Source organism: Lipophrys pholis, assembly GCF_963383615.2.
Source record: "Lipophrys pholis genome assembly, chromosome: 17".
In the NCBI taxonomy this organism is placed as follows: Eukaryota; Metazoa; Chordata; class Actinopteri; order Blenniiformes; family Blenniidae; genus Lipophrys; species Lipophrys pholis.
Genome location: NC_137643.1, coordinates 5,740,549 through 5,762,733, shown reverse-complemented (window position 1 = coordinate 5,762,733; position 22,185 = coordinate 5,740,549). Strand labels below are relative to the sequence as shown.

General features: G+C 41.5%; 2 protein-coding genes across 3 annotated transcripts in view; one reads left to right on the top strand and one right to left on the bottom strand.

The window, feature by feature from the left end:
* LOC308122747 (chloride channel protein 1-like) overlaps nt 1-6,840 on the bottom strand; it is a gene marked incomplete at both ends in the record, with an annotated part of 34,168 nt that extends 27,328 nt beyond the window's left edge. Inside the window, 2 exons of the mRNA XM_080484795.1 lie at nt 123-444; nt 6,790-6,840. Coding sequence (XP_080340921.1) covers nt 123-444; nt 6,790-6,840 — 373 coding nt within the window. The remainder of the gene's footprint in view (nt 1-122; nt 445-6,789) is intronic.
* A 2,417-nt stretch (nt 6,841-9,257) lies between these two features.
* Nucleotides 9,258-21,976, top strand: styk1a (serine/threonine/tyrosine kinase 1a). Of its 2 annotated transcripts, none has more exons than XM_080484797.1 (10): nt 9,258-9,522; nt 12,336-12,382; nt 15,996-16,250; nt 16,369-16,602; nt 16,848-17,029; nt 17,526-17,606; nt 17,777-17,991; nt 18,787-18,827; nt 18,946-19,042; nt 20,533-21,976. In XM_080484797.1, exons 2-10 carry the CDS (start codon nt 12,337-12,339, stop codon nt 20,726-20,728), a joined length of 1,347 nt encoding a protein of 448 aa, XP_080340923.1. In that variant the 5' UTR covers nt 9,258-9,522; nt 12,336; the 3' UTR covers nt 20,729-21,976. The 2 variants fall into 2 exon arrangements, with proteins under 2 accessions (XP_080340923.1, XP_080340924.1); XM_080484798.1 differs by lacking the exon at nt 9,258-9,522 and adding an exon at nt 9,931-10,026.
* Nucleotides 21,977-22,185: the final 209 nt, after the last annotated feature.

Genomic DNA, 22,185 nt, shown 5'->3' with positions numbered 1-22,185 from the left:
ATCTGAAAATAAAGTTCTGTTGATTTTTCAAGGAATGACCCAAGTTGTAGTTGTCTTCGACACCAAGACTAACAAGTCACGGCACCCACAGCATCCACCCTGTGTTTACTTCCTGTCCTCACCTCTACACTTGGAGTAGGAGCGCTTCTTCTTCATAGAAGACGTGAGCTCGGGTTCGGCCGGCTGCTCCTCCTCCTCCTCCTCCTCCTCCTCCGTCTCCATGTCGGCCTGTTGACTGGCCCTGTGCCGGCTGTGGTAGCTGTGCTGGTGTCCATGGCGACCGTGGAACCCATTCTGGCCGTGGCTGCGGCGACCATGTCCGTGTCGTGACCTCCCGTGGCCGCGGTGGTGGTTGCCATGTTTTTTGATTTGTCTCTCTGTCAGCAGTCGTGTGGCCTCCCGTCTGCCGGACCCTCCTTGGTGTTCCTGGTACTCCCCATAGAGCTGTCGATCAATCAGTGCGTCAAATCAGTTACTTCGAGAAGGGTAAGAAGCTGAGAATTCATTCATCAGGTAATTCCTGAGCCAGAGAGAGTGTGGTAGTATTCTATTGGCAGTGTGACAGAGAAGGGCCCAGAGTAAAAATAGCCGGACCACGTGTTGACCCAAACAGCTCTAATGGAAGCGGAAACATGGGCTCTGCCTCTAGATTTATCGCCTCTGGACAGACTCCATGAAAACTGCCAGGGACATCTGGGGAAGAGATTAATTCCCTTGCTCACTCACCAGCACAGATTCGCTGCAGGATGCCCTCTTTTCTTTGCTTTGTCCTGTTCTCACACATGTCGATTATCATAAACCCAACCAATGGATGTCCTCAGATGATGATATAATGAAAACTGTGTTATGTATTGATAGCTCAAAGGGCCTTTCTGAGTGGAGTTTGCATGTTCATTTGTGGATCACAGGGCAAACAGAGACACACTGATCGACTCTGTGTACATATATTGCTCAGAAAATATATAAAAAACAAACAAGATATTTATATGCATCTGACACACGACCAGTTCAGCACTGTACCATAAATACTCATTGTTCAATCAGCAGCAGAGAACAGCAGTCCAGGAATAAGTCAAGTGTGGTGTTGACATGTTGAATATCGGCGAGCTAACCTTTCAGCAGCTTCTGAGCAGGTTTACGGACAGACGGGCTGATTGATTGATGAATGTAGACAGACACGTGTGTGGAGATGGAGAGTGTGTTTGTGAGTGTGTGTGTGTGTGTGTGTGTATGCTAGTAAATGCTCGTGAAACTTGAGCACACAATGTACTGTAACTGAATGCCGGCACACAACACAAACCAAAACAATGGGAGGCAGAGACGTGTCGCCGCTCCTGTAGTTTATGTTAACTGGACCACAAAGCTCCGCTGATGTTAGCAACAGTTTACTGTGAGCTGTGGACTTTAAGACTAACGGGCTTCATCGTCACACAGTTTTGTAAATAAACAAAAACGTCTTCCACAACCAGCAGACATAATCCATGACCTTAAGATTGCCAAATGTCAACTTCACAATGCAGATTCCACTGAAAACTGACACAGACTGTCTTCTTTCTCTTCTTTTATGACTGCCTATGAGAGTTTCAATGAGATGCTTCGTGGTTGAGCTGCAACCATCAATTCAATCAGTGAAAGAAAAATTACTTACAAAGCATTTGAATATGGAATAAGGCCTCATGACTGTGTTTTTCTGCAAGCAGTCTCCAGATTAGGGACATGAATAAGGCAAGCAAGCAGGTCCCTGGATACCATGAGGTACCAATGTAATCCCTTTGTTATCCTGCTGGGACTCGCCATGAGAAGATGGTCATGAAATGGTCAGTAACAATCCCCAGGTCGGCTGTGGCGTTAAACTCCACATCACTGCAGCCGCCTGACGCATCGATACCAGGCTGACAAGTTGTTTTATTTTGACTTTACCATGTGGATCTTTAACTTTAATATAGTACGAGCCAGAATCTATTGATATTTATTGTACATGTCTCTATATATCGCCCAGCTACAACAAATACTACTTCTGAGGTAAAGCTTACATTTGAATCAGTGTTACTCTTTTTTTTTCTTCAATTAAATTTACTGCTGAGAGACATCTTTAGTCACTTTGAAAGTGGTGCATTAGAAGTGTAAAAGCTATCCAACGACTGTACAATCTGACTGAGCCAGCCAGGCTCAGCTGAGGGAAAGTGCACCTCAGGGTTTGCCATGTAGGAAATCTAAAGATCCCACGCTGTCCCTACTTTACCTCTTTCCTGTTTTCCCTCCGCACTGATGTAACCCGAGCCGGCACTAATCACCTGAACTCCTTTGCCCCCTTCCTTCACTGCACCGTGCTCTTATTCCTTTCTTTCCCTCGCTCACGCTTTGCTGTTGAAACACTACTCTGGGCTAAATTTAGGGCCAGTGTGATCCAATATTCCTCATTACACTTCCCACACCTCTCTCACCATCAGGGTGCATTTCAATGTTTTATGATAGCCCTCCGTTTCTCCAATGTTGCCGTTTACTCTGGCTTGTAGCGGTCACTCCTGAGCACAAGGAGACGGGTAGTAGAAAACGGTAAAAACTTCTCTGAAAAGCTAAATTTCCAAACTTTTATTTGAGCGAGTCTGTGGATGTTCAGCAATGGTTTATGATGATGACTTAAGCTCCACAGGGTCTAAAGACATCTGTGAAAGAATTAATCATACTGTCGGGATCAGAGAACGCATTGAGGTTGCAGAGAGCATCACTGTGAACCAGAGCACAACACCGTCACACAAAACCCTGAACTCAACCCGTCAACTCTGAGACCCGGTTCCTTTGTCCAACATCAGTGTCTATCTCAGTCATCACAGTCTTCTCAAAAGAGTGGACGGATTTACAGCTGTATAGAGTGAGCCAATGAGAGCTGAAGTTTACCTCAAGGTTCTAGTACATGGGTGTCAAAGTAGTTTTACTTCAGAGGCCACATACGACGCAATGTGTTCTCAAGGGGGCCGTACCAGTAAATAATAGGATTACAATATATAAATAACTAGAACTTTAAACCTCTGTCTTTGTTTTAGTGCAACACAGTATTAATACATCATTAAGTTCCTATTTATTTATACTTTCTTCAACAACACATGACTAACCTGAAATGTGAAAAAAATAATTGCAGTTTTAACAAGATGATGACTTCGTTCACCATTTGCTTAACAACTTAATGATCACAGTGGCTTTTTATCAAACTATTTACATCTTCAGAGGCATAAAACATTTGGTCACATGTAGCTGGAACACAAAAATAAAGTAGGCGAGTTCATATCATGCTCAGAATAACTTAATAAGAAATTATCTTTAATGTAGACCCATTTCTGCATCTGTGTAGAATTCCTGATCACCTGACCTCACCACACAATACATGCTAAAGTTAGCCTACCAATGCTATTAACTCTTTTGGACCTCTGAGCAGCTGGAAAGAAAAGAAATGACATGAAGGAGTGCGATATGTATTTGCCAACAACTGTTTGTTGATATGACCAACCACATTTAAGAATATATTTCACACAATGTACACACTTTTCTTTGTCCTTCTATCTCTAAAAAAAAACACCTCGCCTGCCGTGTGACTAAAGTATTGTGGTACTACAATCGTGAGCACTTGCCGGATCATTGATCAAGTACTGTTTTGTTGTACTGAACTGTAAGTTGAGCCAGGGAAGCTTTCATCACAAGTCACACACACAAGTGTGCAGGCAGCGCACCTTTCAACAGATCTGCAAGATGATATAACAGCTCAGCCTATTATTGTTCCTGGTTTGTCTTCAGCGAGTGTGAGGCCTTCCTGTTGGAGCAGGTAACGTAAGGTTGGCCAAGCTTTCATTTGTTTTACAGTCATCACATTGTTTGAGTTTCCGGGGAGTCGTGAGTCGCGTTTTCATGTCATGCCAGGTCGCAACAAGCATATAATCTGAACATGCATACTCAAAAAGGATTTATCTTAACATGTCTACTTCCTATTTTAAAGTCGTTTACTAGCACCCAGCAGGAGTGCCAGTAGCTTCTCATGTTTTGTAGCTGCACTCATTACAACTGAAAATTGGCACGACAGGTGGATGACAAAAAGTCAACAGCTGGATTTCCTGTCCTCAAACAGATGATAGGAAGTTCTTTTAGTGCCGGTCTGACTGTTTCTATACCGTGGAAACAATGTCATTGAAAAGCCCTCTGTGGCTACATGTGTACAGATGAATGCGACTGCGTGCCGTTATAAGCCGTCAATTGAAGTCAAACCTAATGCATATGAAGGTCTTCTAAAATAGAGAAGGGTTTAACTCTATACATTCTCTACATGACTGTCGACTCCCAGCCACGGGGCCGGTCTTTATAGAAGTCAGGCAGTAATTAATATTAGAATTGCTTAAAAAAAAAAAATTATAATTCAAAGAAGAAATAAAGAAAAATGTGAAAAGTGATGCAGCAGTTGCGTTTCTAATCTTGGCCTCACGGGTTACAGTGTAAACAGCAGTGTTAGCACAGCCTGCGTACACTCACAGGTTAGATGACTTTTCCCTCACAGGTCTCGTCATCAGCGTACCATTTCAGCAGCTATTAAATTCTATAGGTCTCCGTGTTCAGCAGCCTTCACATTCCAGCCAATTAACACTCAGCGGCCTATGCAGCTGTATGTTTTATCTCCGAGGACACTGTGAAATAGACCTAAACTGCAGAATGATTCACGGCAAGCAGAGTGCTTCAGGGTTTGAGCATTTTCTTTTCCAACATCTCTAAAATCAACTTCAACAGGTTGTAAAATGAGTATTAAAGAGGGTTGACTCATTAAACCACACAGCCGGGATTATAACACATTATAATAGTCATTATAACACACTAGAAGATTCAAATAAGCAAAGAAAAGTTCACATATATCACATATCTGTGAAGGAGATTCAACAATTAAACTTTTGTAAAATTATTAATGAATTAATCAACCAATCATAACATACGTGGAGGAAAGCATTTCATTCTGACCACACAAACTCTGCTAATAAACTATTTTTGCTTAGGTTAGATTTATGAATAGAGAATTTCTGTTGTGCAGCAGAGAACAAACTTATTTAGAAAATGCCACAAATACAAATTGTTTTAGAACATGAGATGTGTCAGTGGTTAGGGTCTTGGCGGTCTCTTCATCCATCTTTCATACCACGTTATCCAGCTCGGGATTGCAGTCACACATATATGCCTTCGAGCAATACAGAGTGACAAAATAGGCCTAAATGAATGTTTTTGGACTGTGGGAGGAAACCAAAGTACCCAGAGAAAACATAGAAACTCCACAAAGAAAGAACGCTGAAGCCCAGATTGAATCCAGGATATTCTCACTGTGAGGCCGCAGTGCCACCCACTGCACCACCATGCAGCCTCAATACAGAGCTCTCTCACATAAAAAAAAAAAAAAAATCATAATGATGATAATCATGTTCACTAATATATAAACCTAAAGGAAACTAAAACTGCAACTGTAAATTTTTCAATCAATGGTTTGGGATCGCTTACCCCAAAAAGAAACCTGCTGATTTCAACTTCATAAACATCAATAGGCTATGGTTCATTTAGTGATTGAAAATAATATCTTGCATATCATTTGGTTGACAAAATATGGACATCCAGCTTCAGGAAACACAGACTGGAATTTGTAAATATTCTAATGAACAACTAATAAATACATCAAGAAGATAAATATTTTTAATAAATGTCAGCTGCAGCTATTTAACGTGGCATCAGAATCGCATTGAAACTCTTCCAGATGTTCGTACACATCATCCCCGCTGCATTGTCTCTTTAAGATAGAGAGCATCCGCATGAATGGAGAAGATTAGCACCATTTCTAATACATGATCAGGTTTCCCACTCTTTGAAAGACACATGGCCAGTCACCCTGCACACACGTGTACACTCATCAGCCGCTTTATAAAGGTACAGCGACTCTCTGCCTTCAGGAAGGTGACTATGGTAACTTTTTGATCCAGATCAGAGGTTTTAATTTAGTTTTATGCTCATTTTTTCAGGTTTGTAGTTTCAGGTTGAGCAAAGTTCGACTACTTCGGCAACACCCTTTGCACATATAGGTGTACCTCATGAAGTGCATGCTCCCACACTCAGGCTTAAGTACAACAGCAGTCGTGCAGAACAGCAGACAAACACACACTGACGCATACGACAGGAAGCAAACAAACATTCAAATGAGTAAGCAATCGGCGATTCACATGTCACAGAAGTCACTCCTGCATGTGTTAAGACCAACCGGGGCTTAAGGACGAGGCGTCGAGAGGGCAGCAAACAGGTGGCCGGCGGAGAAAGCAGGAAACAGCGAGAGTGCCGCGTCAAAGTCTGTGTGTGCGCGCGAGCGTGCACGTGTGTGGCCATGCCAAGATCAGGGGTGAAGGAGGTGCACGGTGTCTAAGCACCTGTTGCATGGCCATGTGTGTGACCCTGTTGTTAAACATCAGCTAATTACTTTTCGCCATGTCTACAAATCTATCACACGCACACTCAGACAGTAACGGGTTTAGTCAGAAACACACACACACACACACGCACACACACATGCACACGTGAACTCAGACACACACCATCCATGCACATGTAGTTTGCAGTCCTCGTACAGGTGCGTCATGCAACAGAGACACAAGTGATTTAGGCAAATTCACGTGGCAGAAGGACGTAAACATGACAGACGAAGGCTGACGCACGGACACACAGATGAAGAGAGTGAAAAGAAGAGAGAGGAAATAGAGAAACGGAGAAACGGAGTGGGACACTGACCAGCGTCTGCTTGTATCTCAGAGCCTTCCTTTCCGATGCATCTGCGGCCATTGACACACTGTCACTGACCCAAAAATAAACCCACCCGCTCACCGTCTGTCTCAGCATTACCAGGACCGCTCTGGACGCCCAGCCAGGACGCTCGTTCACACACAAATACACACACACTTACACACATATAGAAAGATATGGATCCTCACAGTAACACATAGACTTCGACAAACCCTGCAAAGTCTTTCCAGTTTATTACCTGCACGATGTAGGTAACAACCACTACAACCTACTTCAATACCTGAGAATAGCAGCAGTCACACTCTGCGGCGTCGTGAGACGGTCGTGAAATTTATGACACTTTCAGAAAAGAATCTCAGGCTGTCTGCAGCAGTCCATGATATATTCTCACTACACAACATACGACGAAAGATTTCAACCTATGATTGTTCATCTTTCGTTTTAAACAGCCAAAATCACACAGCCTCTGTCGACGATTACAGAGAAACACGATTTGAATCTATAATGGGAACCAAACACTCCTAATACCCCACACCAACTAATCAGCTACATTAAATGAAGTCGTTATTATACTTATCTGGTAAATACTGATTGTTAGGTACATAGAGATCAGTGGCTTACAGGGGTCGGCGTCCCAGATCAATTAAAGGAGATCACCCTGTCTTCTTTAGGAACTCTATCAAGTGTATGATGTTGATATCTTTTCTATGATATCTCTTACCAACAATGTTTGCCTCAATAGTGTCACGACTCCCAGTCCATATTCTCCTGGGACTTGGTAGTTTTATAGTCGAAAGTCGCCGTAATAATAATCCAACTTCATCGTATGTCCATGCGAATGTCAGTGTGCTCCCATTACTCATGTTTATAGTGTATTGTTCTCTGTGCGTGTGTGAGGTAATTACAAAAAACCAAACAACAGCACCCACTAGAGGCCCAACATGAAAACTACATCGTTTTCAGTGTTTCTGCCAGTTCTGTGTTAAAGGACGCTGTTTTCAAAATGCAGCTGTGTATGCGCAAAACGATGCGTTTACACTTGAAACATCAGGCTTAAGATTACTTAACTTTTTCAGATCTTTTTCTAGGAAGCAAAGCCTGCCTTATAATCGGACAAATACAGTAGTTTAGCATGTAATGTAAAGGTTTTGCCCTGATAAAGTGACGCAGGCTTAAACCAGAGATTGGAGTTTACACAACATGATAATGTTTCAAACCAGCACAGAGGAGCCGTCAATGTCTCTCAAAAAAAACAACAAAAAAAAAAAACAAGGATGGCAAACACAATTATCAGCTGCTCTAAATGTTCAATCTGTACTGCTCTCTCCACTCAGACAGACCTGTAAAATGTGATCACTGTGGAAACATTGAGATGGATAGTTGGTGTCATGGTGGCTGCAGTCAAACTTGAGCTGCGTGTTAATCGGTGCTTCAGGGTGTGTCAGAGGCAGATCAAGCGGAGCGGAGCCAGCGGGGAAACCGTGAGCTGTGGTTACACCTTTCAGCACAAATACGACTGAGAAGTTAACATGATGCCCGCATGAACACAGTGTACCACCCAATGGAAAATGTTGGTTTTCACTTTTTAAAAAAAGGAAACTAGCCAGGGAACGAGATGACAGACTTTATTCACTTCTGGAGTGTTATTCCCAGGTATGGGGACGCATATTAGTATTGGAAAACCATGAGACAAGGAATTTAGCATAATATGACTTCCTTAAGATTGATAACAAGTTACCTAAAAAATCTGGGAATGGATGCAGATATACAAATGAATGACTTGTTTAAAAACTCTTTTGAATCATAATACATTTGAAATTGTTCACCTTAAGATGCACTAACTTTTACAGTATTTGGGGACTAAACACAATTGATGTGTGGTTCAAAGGTGGTTCATTGATCTTCTTAACTTTATTAACATTGTTGTGAATTATTTTTCAGGCAGAAAGTAAAGCAGGAGGCCAGAAAATGTTATTTAAAAAAAAAAAGGGTGTATTTAACAATGGAATTTTGTAATGGAGAACAGTTATTGCATATTATTCCCCAAAATATCATTCAGCTGGAGACTCTCCTAATCATGTTGTGAGTGACTCGCAGTTTGTTTATGAATGAAATTAAGTCATTGGAAACTCAGTGTGTGTGCGCGCACACACACACACACACACACACACACACACACACACACACACACACACACACACACACACACACACACACACACACACACACACACACACACACACACACACACACACACACACACACACACACACACACACACACACACACACACACACACACACACACACACACACACACACACACACACACGACGTGGGACATGCAAATACACGCAGAGAGTGAACACAATGGTGGCTGCCAGCCATGTCGAGGTGATGAGGGTGACAGTGGAAACGTGTTGAGTGGAGGTGGGGGGGTGTGGCCAACCTGCCAGCGAACAGGTGACATGGGGAAAGGCACCAGTGACACGACACACCATGGTGGTGACGGCAAACCCGAAAGAGCCGCTCTAACATCAGCAACGTCTGCAGGGGACATTATGTGACTGCAAACGCCAAACTCAACAGGACAACATGAAAACTGTGAAGGAGGATCAGAATTCGTCGTATCAACATTTTTATGGCACACGGGACAGCGAGCTTTATGCTTTGGATATGAAGGACACAGAGTTTGACACCTGAACATCACAGAGCTGCACAAGTAAGAATCGAAAACAACCGTGATTGAGAGACGAGTGCATGAACAGGGAGCACGTCTAATGTGTTTTGACACAGCAGGTTGTTTTCATGAGTGTTAACACACACGTCTGTGTGTCTTTAACATGTTTTTAGTGTCTGTCCTCAGTGCAGGTGTGTGTTGCCAAATGGGTCTGACTTTTGTTGTGTGTGTTTATTCGACTGTGAGAGGAGAATGCAGACAAAGCAGTTCAGTGACATCTATTACAACATCATGGGTAAAGAATGGCGGCCAGGTGTGTGTGTGTGTTTCCAACTATGCTCATTACAAACCCGTGTGACTCTGTAAGGGTGTGTGTGCATGACGTGTCACCTAACTATTAATTTCCATTATTGAATGAGGATGACTCTGCATTTTAGAGCCCTGAAACCCACACAAGTACGCACGCGCTTTACCATTGTTATATCCAGTGGCGATGGTGCACATTACACACCTAACTGTGGCCTCTGGATGACATAAAACAACAAGGTAGGAGTTACTAGACCAACATTTTGACAGTAAAAATATATACTTAGAAATCTTTTACATGCCAGTGCCTTTCTTTGACTCTCAGTTGCTTTTGCAAGAACACAGTCGGTAACAGATACTATTCTTAACTTCGACCTTCTTTTCACTTAAGAAAAAAATGAATACATGTAATTGTTCTCATTTTGAATAAACTCCAAATATTCCTGACAAATCAAGACAATCAGCATTTCTAAACTGTTTTTAACATGTTAGTCTTTTTTAGTCTAATTTTGTCAGAAAACTCAAAATTGCCACACTCATGAGATTCTTGAGAGATTTCATTAAGTGATCATTTCTGGTGGTTAAAAGTCAATTTGATACTAAAAGCAGAATGATATCCTGTTTGGGACTACCTTTTAACAGTTTGGGGAAGGAAGTGTGACGTTGATGTTTTACCTGGTCAGGTTGTCCTGCGAGGGTTAGGAGTTGATTCAGGGCAGCACAGCAGCAATGAACAGAGGGAGTGGAGCTGCTCCAAATACACGGAAAGCGGAATAAATTCTTGGTCTTTTGCCAAATCAAACATGCAGGTCATCCTCTGAAAGAGAAAAAATCTCCACAAAGACATTTACTTTTTATTAGTCTATGGAGGCAGCAGATCTGGAACAGGCTACTGTTTACAGTATAGTTCCTCATGTGGTAACTCAGGATGTGCGTTATTAATTCTATTTTAAATTTGGTACCAAGTGAAGCATATCTTCTGTTTTTTCCCCTGGATACCAATGACAGAGGAAGAGAGAGAAAAGAAAGAGAAATAATGCCTTTCAGTTGCTCTCTTGCCACAGCGCATCTCGTGATAAGATTAGTTTGATTTGGAACAAGTTTTACGTCAAACGCTTTTCTAAATACAACTGGAGCATTTGGGTGTGAGCAGCGTTTCACAGGAGCTCACAGTGGTGGAAAAGGGGAAATTAAAAGTTATAAAATCGTACAAAAACTTTTGATTATTGTTTTTTTATTTGTTCTACAAACGTCATCGTGAGTTAGAGCTGAAAATGTTTTATGATCCGTCATCCTCGATATGCAAACTCCCAGTCCAATTGTGTGGGGCATTTATACAACCGTATTTCACATTATCGATGTATTAACAAGGAAGAAGTACTTTAGTTTCTACTGACCAACCTGGGATATCTCCAGTAAATTCATCTTTGTTGTTCGAAGATTTCAACCTAAAACAGAAATGTTTTTCTTCACTTTTATAGAGCTTTAGAAGTGTTGTATTTACTGTAATTTAGCTCTAAATTATTATAAACCGTCAATCTTGTGTACTGCTTTATGCAACTTGGGCTCATGTTTCATGATTTGGGGCAAAAGGAAAATACAATCTGGACTGCTAATCTTAATGGGATTAACCTTAAATGCACATTATTTCAAACTCCCAAAACAGATTATTTTCTACTCTGAGGCCAAAGTTCTAACCATCCACTACACCACCACCACCGTGCAGCCTCTTCTTTACGTTTTGGTTGAAAACATATCAGATCCATTACAAAAATGTATTTTACTTTTGATATTTAAGCTTTGCTCCCCAGTATTTCTTATAGTACATTGGTTCCAAGCACTGCAACTGGGTTTAATGTGGAAGTGTTGCTTACCTCGCTGCTGGTAAAACCATGCTGATACTTTACTGATCTCTCGAGTATCACACAAACTGTTTTTTGACATTGTTTTTAATTTGCCTAACAAATGAGCCCCACCGAACACGACCTTCTACCTGTACACACTTGGCAGGCAGCCCAGAAGCATCGGTTTTTCCATTCTGACGTCACGGTTTCAATGTGTCATCTACAAGTTTGTTTAAAAATAAATACATTAAAAAAAAAAAAAAAAGGTATATGGGCCCAAACATGCAGGACAGAAGGAGCTCAGTGGATTTTTACAGCAACACTCATATATTCATACACGCACCTGTATTTACATGTTTCTCCACTTCTCTGTTCAATTTCCACAGACACGTGATCGCGTGACGTTAACTTTTGAAATGAAGCAGAGCATCACAGCTTTGGGTTGTTTTTTTTCATGGATCGATTCCATTCTTGTGAATGCAAGACAAAGACAACCGGATTAATTGAAATACAACCATGTAGCTTAACTGAGCTGCACATATAATATGTGTGTGTGAGTGTGTGTGTGTAACGCAGTCTCTGACAGTGAAAATCTGAGGACTATCTCAGCTTAGAGGATTTAGGGTTGCTGCTGAGCAGAGGAAATGTTGATCTCTTCCCCCAGCCGATAGTAACAGTGATCCCCGTTTCCCTCTGTCTCTCCAGCATGTCATCCAACTCCACGGAGTGCGCGTCAGACGACAGACTGTGCAGTAAGGACCCACACCCCACCGATCACCACCACCATCCCATTTCCTCTCTATACTGACTAAACCATTCACTGAGGCTGTGTTTACACGCGGAGTTCTTTAGTACAGACTATAATGTTGCTGGACAGGTTTGTGATGAACATTACAGAGTGTAAATGCAGGATGTCGTTGTGTTTTGCACAGTTTCAATGCAGCACTTCCATTGATCACAGTGGAACAAATGTCAAATCACTTCTCTCATTTAAAGCCCATAAGTCAGTTTGTGACACTGAAAAGTAGCACTATTGTCTTGCTCAGCGGTCTCGCAATAATACTAGGTCTTTTCCTTTTGTCTATCTGCCAGTGAGCTGCGCACATTTCCTCCTGATTGGACTAAAATAACTGTAGTGGCCCAACTATATGATTGTTTCTGGAAATAAGTCTGTAACAGTGGGGCTGTCTTGTATTTCGCCTCAGACACAGGAGGAACATGGAGAAACATTCCTCCAAGTACAACCCTTTTAAAACCAGCGGTTTTATATTCTAATTACTGTAGAGATTTTAACACAATAATTTAAATTGATCAGTGTCAGAAAGAATAAGCATGCCTATTAGCACAGACTGTTCCCAGCATACCGATGAGGGAGAGTCATCAGACAACAATGTGGTTTCATGGTACAATAAATATAGTTTCAGCTTTAAAAAAATGTGTGATGGAAGAATGGATAAGATCTTTGTTGTGTGTCAAATATGGCCAAAAGAATTTAGACTTCACAAGAGAAATTCAGGCCCCGTTTACGTGACGTTTTCAGCCGAAAAAGGAAAACTTCCGTAGCATTTTGGGTTTCTGTTTACAGGACAACAGTGGTCTGAGCAACTGAACTTTTTGAAACGTTGCTTCTGCGCACCGTAGCTGTCGTAAATAGTTCCTCTGTACGTGGACAAGTAGATGGACACTAACAATGTTTGCCTCCAAATGTTGTCTTGTAAACAGAGTCTAGAGTTGTTGGTATCAGATCAATACTAAACATGTAGCCACAAACATGGACATCCAAGATAATCTTTAGGTTGTTCCTGGTGTCTTACTGAAACAGCCCACAGTCATCGACATGAGAACTTTAAAACAAATATAACAAAACACATTGGGTCTTAGGGCTGGGAGATTATTTTTTAGCTATAAATTGGATAAATCGATTTTTTGCCCAGCCTCGAGTCTACTGATTCATTCATCGACCAAAATCTATTTGCAAAAAACAAAAGTTGCTCGTAATGTTAAATACTGAGATGGAATTAAGATATGATTAATTGTTGTTATTCAATCAACAGGCCATCATTAATTTGGACCAATACGATCCATGTACCTTAAGAACTCTTATGACATTTCTTGCCCCGACTATCTGGCCACTAATGTTTTGGGTTTTTATTCAACAATCTGGCTTTTCTATTTTTGATCTTTTTTTGCTCTATTGGACAAACCCACATCAATGTGCACTGTAAATAGTAAACATTGTTTACTATTTACAGTGCAAAGTACAATGACTGTGCAAAACAAAATCCTGCCTCACCTGCTGTACCAAAGCATTATATTATACGTAGTCATGACCGCTGACTCACTAACATGGCTGTGAAAACACTTCGACCTTTGAACCAGGACACGACTTCACTGAAGGCACTGACTAATGTCTTCTGACTACAGATGTTCAGGAAATAGTTTTTGTGATTTCTTTTTTTTTTTTCTATTGGACTTTGTTCTTTGCAGGAGCATACAATGAAATCACTGATGGTTGAGACGAGACAGAAAATCAGCGGTTTAATGGAACAGATAACTGAAAGAAGTTGTGCTTAACAGCAGAACAATATGTATGACAAAAAGCTTGTTTTGAGTCATATGTTGCAGTCAAAGTGTTCTTAGATTGGCTGAAACTTTTCCTAAATCGCAAACACAGGCTGAAACCACATTTTAAGTAAAACTGCTTGGAACAGGCTGAATGTCTCTTTGTTAAGCGATAATTGATCCAAAGCCACACAATAAGTTGTGAAAGAAGCGGCCCATTAAGACGAACAGCGGTCACAGGTCACAAGATAAACTAGACGGCTTACAAAGTCAAGTTTCAACTTGTTCTCGACAGAGAGAGTATTTGGGGAAGGCTGTTCAAACCAAACCTTTAATAAATGTAACAACAGATGATTTATGCGATCCTGAATAGTGAAGTCTCACCCCGCCTGAGAATGTGCTGCAGCCAGAGTTTCTGCGCACAACGCAAGCAGTTTCACCATCCAGTTTCTCCGATTAAACTTCAAAAGAAGGCGTGTAAACATTGGTCAGCTGTAGCAATGTTATGTAAAAAAACAAAGGAGCACATATAGATTACAGATATAACTCAAAGTAGGAAAAACAAAAGTAATCATGATCATACAGTTCCTCCATTTCAGGGACCGTGATCGAGGAATAAACCAGCAATAAAAGATAGAAAGGACATGAAAAGCCTAATTGAAGAGCTGCTTGTGGAATTGACAGAGCTCAAACTTAATATCCAAGAAAAGCTATTTATAGCATCATCTAGCTGTATTTCAACATATCAGCACTGCTGTAAGTGGAGGATGATGTCAGGTGGAGAAAGAATATCCTGTCGCAGGAGGTGCAACCTGTTTGACAGCCAGCATGCTCGTCCTGTTTAAACGCCTGCAGCACTGCTCTGAAACCAAACCTGTTCCTTTTTTCAACCCCGGGTCCAATCAGGGTCCACCTAACCTGATTTCATGCCCAAAGGGTCAACACAAGTTGCACAAGGTCAACTTTAATGTGAATGGCAGAACAAATAAAGTTTTTAAATACGCAGCCAGGCGATGAATGGCTGAGGAGCTCCAGACTGAGGACAAAGTGAGGCCGTCCACTGATGAGGGCGCTTGTTGTACTTGTCAGCATTACAAGGCTGCTGAACCAGAGCTTTCAGTCACAACTCCAGACACTCAAAACACATCAAATCAAAAACCATGACCATCATTTGGGAACTGGAGCGGTGTTTGGTGAGTGGAGTGGCAGCGCGTTGACCTTTGGAACCACGTGAACGCAATTCAAACGCCTCGCTACTTGTGAACTGTGAACGCAGAAAGACAATCACACACACTTATGAGCAATATAAAGTCGTCGATTGACTCCAAACACTCCAACTGGAGGGCCCAGACAAAACCCACACAAGTGCTCAAGTCCAGGCTCAAAATGTTCTCATCCCTGCATGAATTCTCCACCTCCAGACGGCTTTCAACTAAAACAGATATTAACCCAGAACAACCTTTATGTATCTAATGCTGCACTTTATGTGCAACAACAATGTGATTTGTTCGATAATCACAATTATAAACCACATGAGTGAAAGTGAAGAACGTGTCAGGAAAAGATTTGGAAAAGTCCACCAAATGGATGAAGACTACTAGAATTGTTAAAGTTGAATCAGTATTCCTACTTCCAGCCATTTCAGAGAAAGATAGATAATTGTACATGTGAGAATATTATGTAGACGTTACTATCCATCACATAATCTCACTACGAGTCGAGAACACCAACCATCATTACCAGCTGTTTAAAATGTGTTTTTTCGCGTGGACGTCACGTCTAAGACATAATCTTGTCCCTCAGTAACGAAGGAGCATCAACTGGCCGTGATCATCGTCCCCGTGCTGCTCATAGTGGCCACCCTCATCACCTTACTGATCATCTTCATCCTGCTGTATTGTCCCGGCCAAAAGCAGAGGCGGGCCACATCCCCACAGCGCGACCACAGCTCAACACACAGAGACAGAGACGGCGGCCACAACCACCGCAATCAACAACAAAACCCTCATCCCAACCATCACCGCAGCCACCACAGACGTCACCTACATGGCATTGATGGTACACGAACGGAGGAGACTGTGTCATCCCAATACTCGACAACCTACAAGTGTAATTCTGTTCTGATGTGGCTGCTGTGTGTGTGTGTGTGTGTGTGTGTGTGTGTGTCTCACGACAGCGCCTCCTGGGATCAACCCACTGGAACACGAGGAGGTGCCGATGTCCACTCAGCAAGTGCAGCAGAACGTCCGACCGACTCTGTCTGCAGCACCGCAGACGCCCACAGAGAGGCAGCATGGATCCTTCGGCCAGGTCACCACACTGCCTCACTCCTCCATCAGGCCAGATGACACAGTCAGTCTCTACAGAGCCCGCATGGAAAACAAGAACGTAGTCCTGAGGGTGCTCAAAGGTAAACTGAACCCAAACAAACAAGCTCGAGTTCTCACAGCAGGGCAACCTTCACTTTATGCAATAACAAGTAATGGACTTTCATTAGATGTGCACAAAGCATTGTGAGCGGCTTTTCAAAGACATATTTTGTAGACTGAAGGCCCTTATGCTTATTTCTCTAGGTTAACTCTCCTTTGCACTGTAAATATGAAGCTAATCTCCTGATGAGAAATTCAATTCAACAATTCTCCTCTACCTCTACAGAAACAGCCAGCAGCAGAGAGAAGCGCCACTTTCTGGGCTTTGCTTCCTTTGTGGCCGGACTGGGCCCGCACCCCTCCCTGCCCACTCTGCTGGGCATCGTTTCAGAGCGGCCGCCATTAATGATTGTGGTGGAAGAGCAGCAGCACAGAGACCTGCTCGGGTTCCTATGGAGATGTAGACAGGTACAGTATTTATCAATGACCGAACAGTGCAGATCACCCACATTTATAACAGCAGGTAATTCAGGCAGGTGTGGTGAGCGTGGTACACTGCACTCACTTCAAAAGGCCTATTTAAAGACACTTAAGTCAATAAGTGCAACAAAACAAAGAAATACAATCATGCAAGATTGTGCTTAATCATTGCTTTAATAACCTATCACATACTTTACTTAAACACCTTCAATTGGCTCACTTCTCCACCAAAAGCTAACAAAATTAAGTGCAGAAGCTTCATCAGATGTCCTGTTGTCAAGTGAATAAAAACTGAGATCTATATATAGTTTACAATCAGCAGAGGCAATGATCTAACTAACCTTTACAAAAGTGTTTCTTCATCTGTGAGGACATACAAATATATTAGCCTGAGATAACGAAGGAGAGACAACTGAGAGGTTCACTTCACAACTCAAATAGACAATACACGATTCCATATTTAGATTTTTCTCCCTCCATGAAGGACAACTCCGGATCAGAGCCTTCTTGTAACCTGACAGAGAAGAAGATCTTCACCATGGCTGGACAGGTGGCCTCAGCCCTGGTAGGTTAATGAGCTCTCTGCGTAGAACTCTGATTTCACTCAGAAAACTGGTTTAATAATTCTGTGTCGCGTGTGAATTTTGTCCTGAGAAATCATATCTTGAGTCTTACTCATTTACACTCACAGTGTGACCTCTCACATTCTCCGGTCTTTTACGACACGTCCTCCAGAGCTACCTGCACAGTAAAGACTGCATCCACGGCAACGTGGGAGCTCACAGCATCCTGGTCGGCAGAGATCTGTCAGCTAAGCTGTGGGGATTGAGCCCGGCTTACCGCAGGAGGGCAGAAGCGGGCTCTCCGGGGGAAGTGGAGGACATGGAGCTGAAGAAGTGGCAGGCGCCGGAAGTGCTCGCCAGGAGACTCATCAGTCAGAGCAGTGACGTGTGAGTGTCATGGTCCTCTGCAGGAACATCAGTGGCATTAGAGAAGGACATAAGTTCACTGAACGTGAGAGGACACGAGAAAATATCTACAAAGAAGTTGCAGCTTCAGAAGTGAAAGATCTTTTTTTTTTGCTCAGAAATACACATTAAACACAAGTACAGTGAATACAGATGCACTTCTTCATAGGTTGATTAGTCTGATGGTCAGTTGGTGGGTGAGTAGGTAGTTGTGTTGGTTGGTTGTCGGGTATGTCAGTCGGTCAGTGGATATTTTCTCAATCCCAAATGTGTAAAAGCTAAAACGCTTTTACACATAAAAACCAAAGTTAAATTCATTTAAATACACAAGTTCAGCTAAAGACACTGAAAAGTAAAATCAACCTACCTGCCAATTGCACACGTTAGATAAATAACTGTGAAGACAAATGGCAGAGAAAACCCACCGGTGCAGGTAATAAAATGCATTAAAGTTGATTAACACTAATGAATATAATTGTATCCTGATCTTTATTTTTTCCATCTCACACACTAACTGTCCCCTCGTCCGTGTCGTCACTTTGTCTACCTTGTTCTTGTCCTGCGTTGTGTGACTGACTGTAAACCAAATCTACCCACGGGTACAAATAAAAGTAACCTAACTCAATAAAAACAACTTTTACAGTGTCTGATTACAGTCTGTGTTGTGTGCGTTTTCTGTGATCGTCCTCCCTGCCTTCCCTCCTCCTTTCTAACAGTCTGATCAGTCTGTGTCGTTCAACCTGAGATCAACGTGAATTAATATTTGTTTTTTGACAGATGGTCTTTTGGTATCCTCCTTTATGAAATGGTCACACTGGGTGAGTCATTTAAATCTACAAACCCCTCAAAATGCGTGGTTTTTTTCTTCCCCTGTAAAGATTCACAGAATGATCGATGTTTGTGTAAATCACCTCCAACTTATGACGATGTGTGCAGGTGATGCGCCGTTCGCTCAGCTCATGGCGACCGAACTTCTCCAGCATCTCCAAAGAGGATATCACCTCACGCAACCAGCGACCTGCTCCAACTCCCTGTAAGAACAGCAGAAACTCTTTCACAAAAGCTTCTTTTTTTTTTTTTTTTAATGCCAGCTTGGAATATCTTCTTCTTCCAAAAGACACACTGGTCAACCATAGCATTAAAACCAACAACCCATTGCTGAGAAGGTCTGCCTCCTACCACCAAATTAGCTCTGACCCACTGACTCCACAAGACTTTTAAGGTCAAATCAGCAGGCCTTTCATTTTGCACTACATCCTACATATGTTAGCACTGAAGTCTGATTCATCAACACAATAAAATCCTCAAATCATTCCTATACATTTTCTGGAGCCTGGCAGCTCGTATCATCTGGTAGAAATCACCACTTTTGGGGAATACCAGGTACGTAAAAAAGGTGCATGTGTTTGCAAAATTGTGGATTTAATACCTATTTATATGGCACCATATATCACAAATTCATTACTATCACTTTATCGTTCACATTCATATAACTAAGATTGAAACAACATATTTGATCAAGCTGATGGCGCCCTCCTTATGTAACTTCATTATTTCAACATTACATCAAACCTGGAGGAAACAAGCGGGCAGTCAAAAGCACAAATGTCCCAGTAAAAGTGATTAAAGTCAACTATTCCTCTGCCGTTTCCACCAGCACGACATGTGCAAAAATAAAACACTGAAAATTAAGTCTAGAAAAAGAAAAAGCGTTGTTACTTGAAAATACTAAACCCAAAACACAAAGAGATCAACATCCCGATCCCGGTGTACATACGTTTAGCTTTTGTCACACTATATGCTCGATTTCCATCTGTAAATTTAGCCTTTTCTTCAGGATTTATAAATGATTTCTTTATCCATTGTTATTTTGATGCTTGCTTGTCATTGGAGCATTCAGCTGTAGAAAAAGTTTTGCATGAACACTTTGACTTGTTTGCAGCTCGAGGACAACACACGTTTTGTGTTTGGCTTCTCTGGAAGACACAGGGTCATTTTTCAATTTTAAATGCATTTAATTTATTTACTGTTTTTTACCTTATATTGGTTGAAAGGCTGTGGGAGATCAGTGTATGGATATTATACTTTCGAACAGATGCTCATTCTAAACTAGCTCTGGTAAATATGACTGATCAGATTATTTGACTGAGTGGCAGGTTTATTGACGATAACCTCGAACTCCACCTGACCTGGATCCTGGATGACTCGGGTTCGAATCCATCTTGTGACAGAAACAACATTCAGAGTAAAAACCTATTGAGCAAATTGTAAGAATTTACTGAAGTGTAAAAAAGTAAGGACTCGTTTGAAGGCTTGAAGAAACAATTACTTTGCTCTGAATCCAAATACGGCAAAGCACACGTGAAATCCAAATCTACCAAACTAACTGGGCCTTTTCATAAGGCCTGTCGTGCTGGAAACTTTTCTTAAAAGTTGTCACTAGAATAAATCCACATCATTACACACTGACAGATAGTTGAACTCGCATCGTGGCCGAGTTTCATCACTGTTTACCTCCTGCAGGTTCTCCCTCATCAGGTCCTGCTGCCGCTTTAACTCACACCACCGCCTCTCCACTTCCGACCTCATCAAGAAGCTTCAAGCAGGAGAGAAATCAGCCAATGGGAGGACAGTTCTCAGAGCACCTGGACCAATCAACTTTGAGGACTACTTGCGGGAGGCGGGCTATGGAGAGGCCTACAACTACGCTGTGCTCTGATTGGCTGAACCGTCCTGGCTGAATGAACTATATCCACAATGTGTACATTAAGATGAAGTACTCTAATATATTATTTTTTATGTGATTGTTACTTGTTTATATTGTTGATACTCTTTAAAAGATTAAGCACAACCACTTTATATCTAAAAATTAAGAAAATTGTAATGTCTGTGAAATGAAGAGTACTTTAAAAAAAACTAATTCCATATAGTCATAAGGTTATACCAGTAAAATAGTGCCATAACCTTTAAATTTAACTATCAAGAATTTCTTTGTTGTGGTACAGAGTATATGTGATGGAAATGTCTATCTTTAAGCACAAACCAAGCAATTACTACCACAAATTACTAGGCTCAACATAAAGACAGTTTTAATGAAACCTTTTGGTGCAAAATACAGTGAAATGTCCAGAAGATTTCTTCTATAGCAGTTTCTTATGCATGTTTTTACAAACTGACCCTGAAAGCATGGCTTTGAGGTAAGCTTGATAGAAACAAGGTAGCATCACTCATGCCTCAATGTTGTGTTGTTTGCTACTCTTAACTTCCTTTTCTTTTTTTAAATCAATGTTTTCTTTGATAGTTTTACAATCGGCTTGGTGGTTTGTTGGGCCGGACTATATGTTTGACACACGGACACGTAAATGGGACGTCCTGGACTGAGCCACAGTTATAAATAAGAAAACCTGTGATGTATGACAAAATCACTGCACAGCTGAACTTATAATACCTTTCCAGGTTAGCTCATCTCCATCACACACATAAAGACACAGGAATCAGAGCAGCTCAAAACAGTTCCTTGATTATTTATTTGCATGATAGTATCAACCTCTCCTCAACAAAACCAGCCTCTCCAAGATTTTGCAGTGATCCTGATTATTGCAAACTTTCAGTTTTAACTTTTGTATAACAGAAAAAGCCTTCAGCTGCTATCTTGTGATAAAAGTGCTACTTTTGAAGAGTGAAAATTAAATGATCCACGCTGTGATTCTCTGCTTGTTAAATAACACAACAACAGAAATGAAGGCTTCAGTTATCTTCTTTTTTTTTTTTTCAACGTCATAATAAATGGAGCGACCTGCTGATTGAAAGACTCCAAAATCCTGGTGAGGCTGTGAAATAAAAAACACACAGCTATCATTTTTTTCTTTGAAAGAAAAAAAAAAAACTGTAATAGCACAGTCACTAACAATAAAGCCAAAGATAGCTAGACAGAAAGGTAAATACTGTTGGTAGTAACACGCTATGTGACAGAGCTATGAGGAAGACGGCAAGTTTCCCTCATCAAGGTTGCTACTATTTTTTGGGGGAAAAGCAACAAATGTCATTGCTTGAAATAACAATTATTCAAAAAAAAAAAAAGAAAAAGTAAGCACTAATATAAAAGAAGGAATGGTATGAAAAGCAGTTAGAAAAACAGACTATCCTCATCTTAACCTAAGACTAGTGAGAAAAGGC

What these genes read in the sequence shown, in the direction of transcription:
- styk1a (XM_080484797.1), top strand. Translation starts at nt 12,337, where the DNA reads ATGTCATCCAACTCCACGGAGTGCGCGTCAGACGACAGACTGTGCA. An exon ending in TCCTATGGAGATGTAGACAG is followed by an intron (nt 17,030 to 17,525) that starts GTACAGTATTTA and finishes CCCTCCATGAAG; the next exon opens with GACAACTCCGGATCAGAGCC. An exon ending in GCGACCTGCTCCAACTCCCT is followed by an intron (nt 19,043 to 20,532) that starts GTAAGAACAGCA and finishes TACCTCCTGCAG; the next exon opens with GTTCTCCCTCATCAGGTCCT.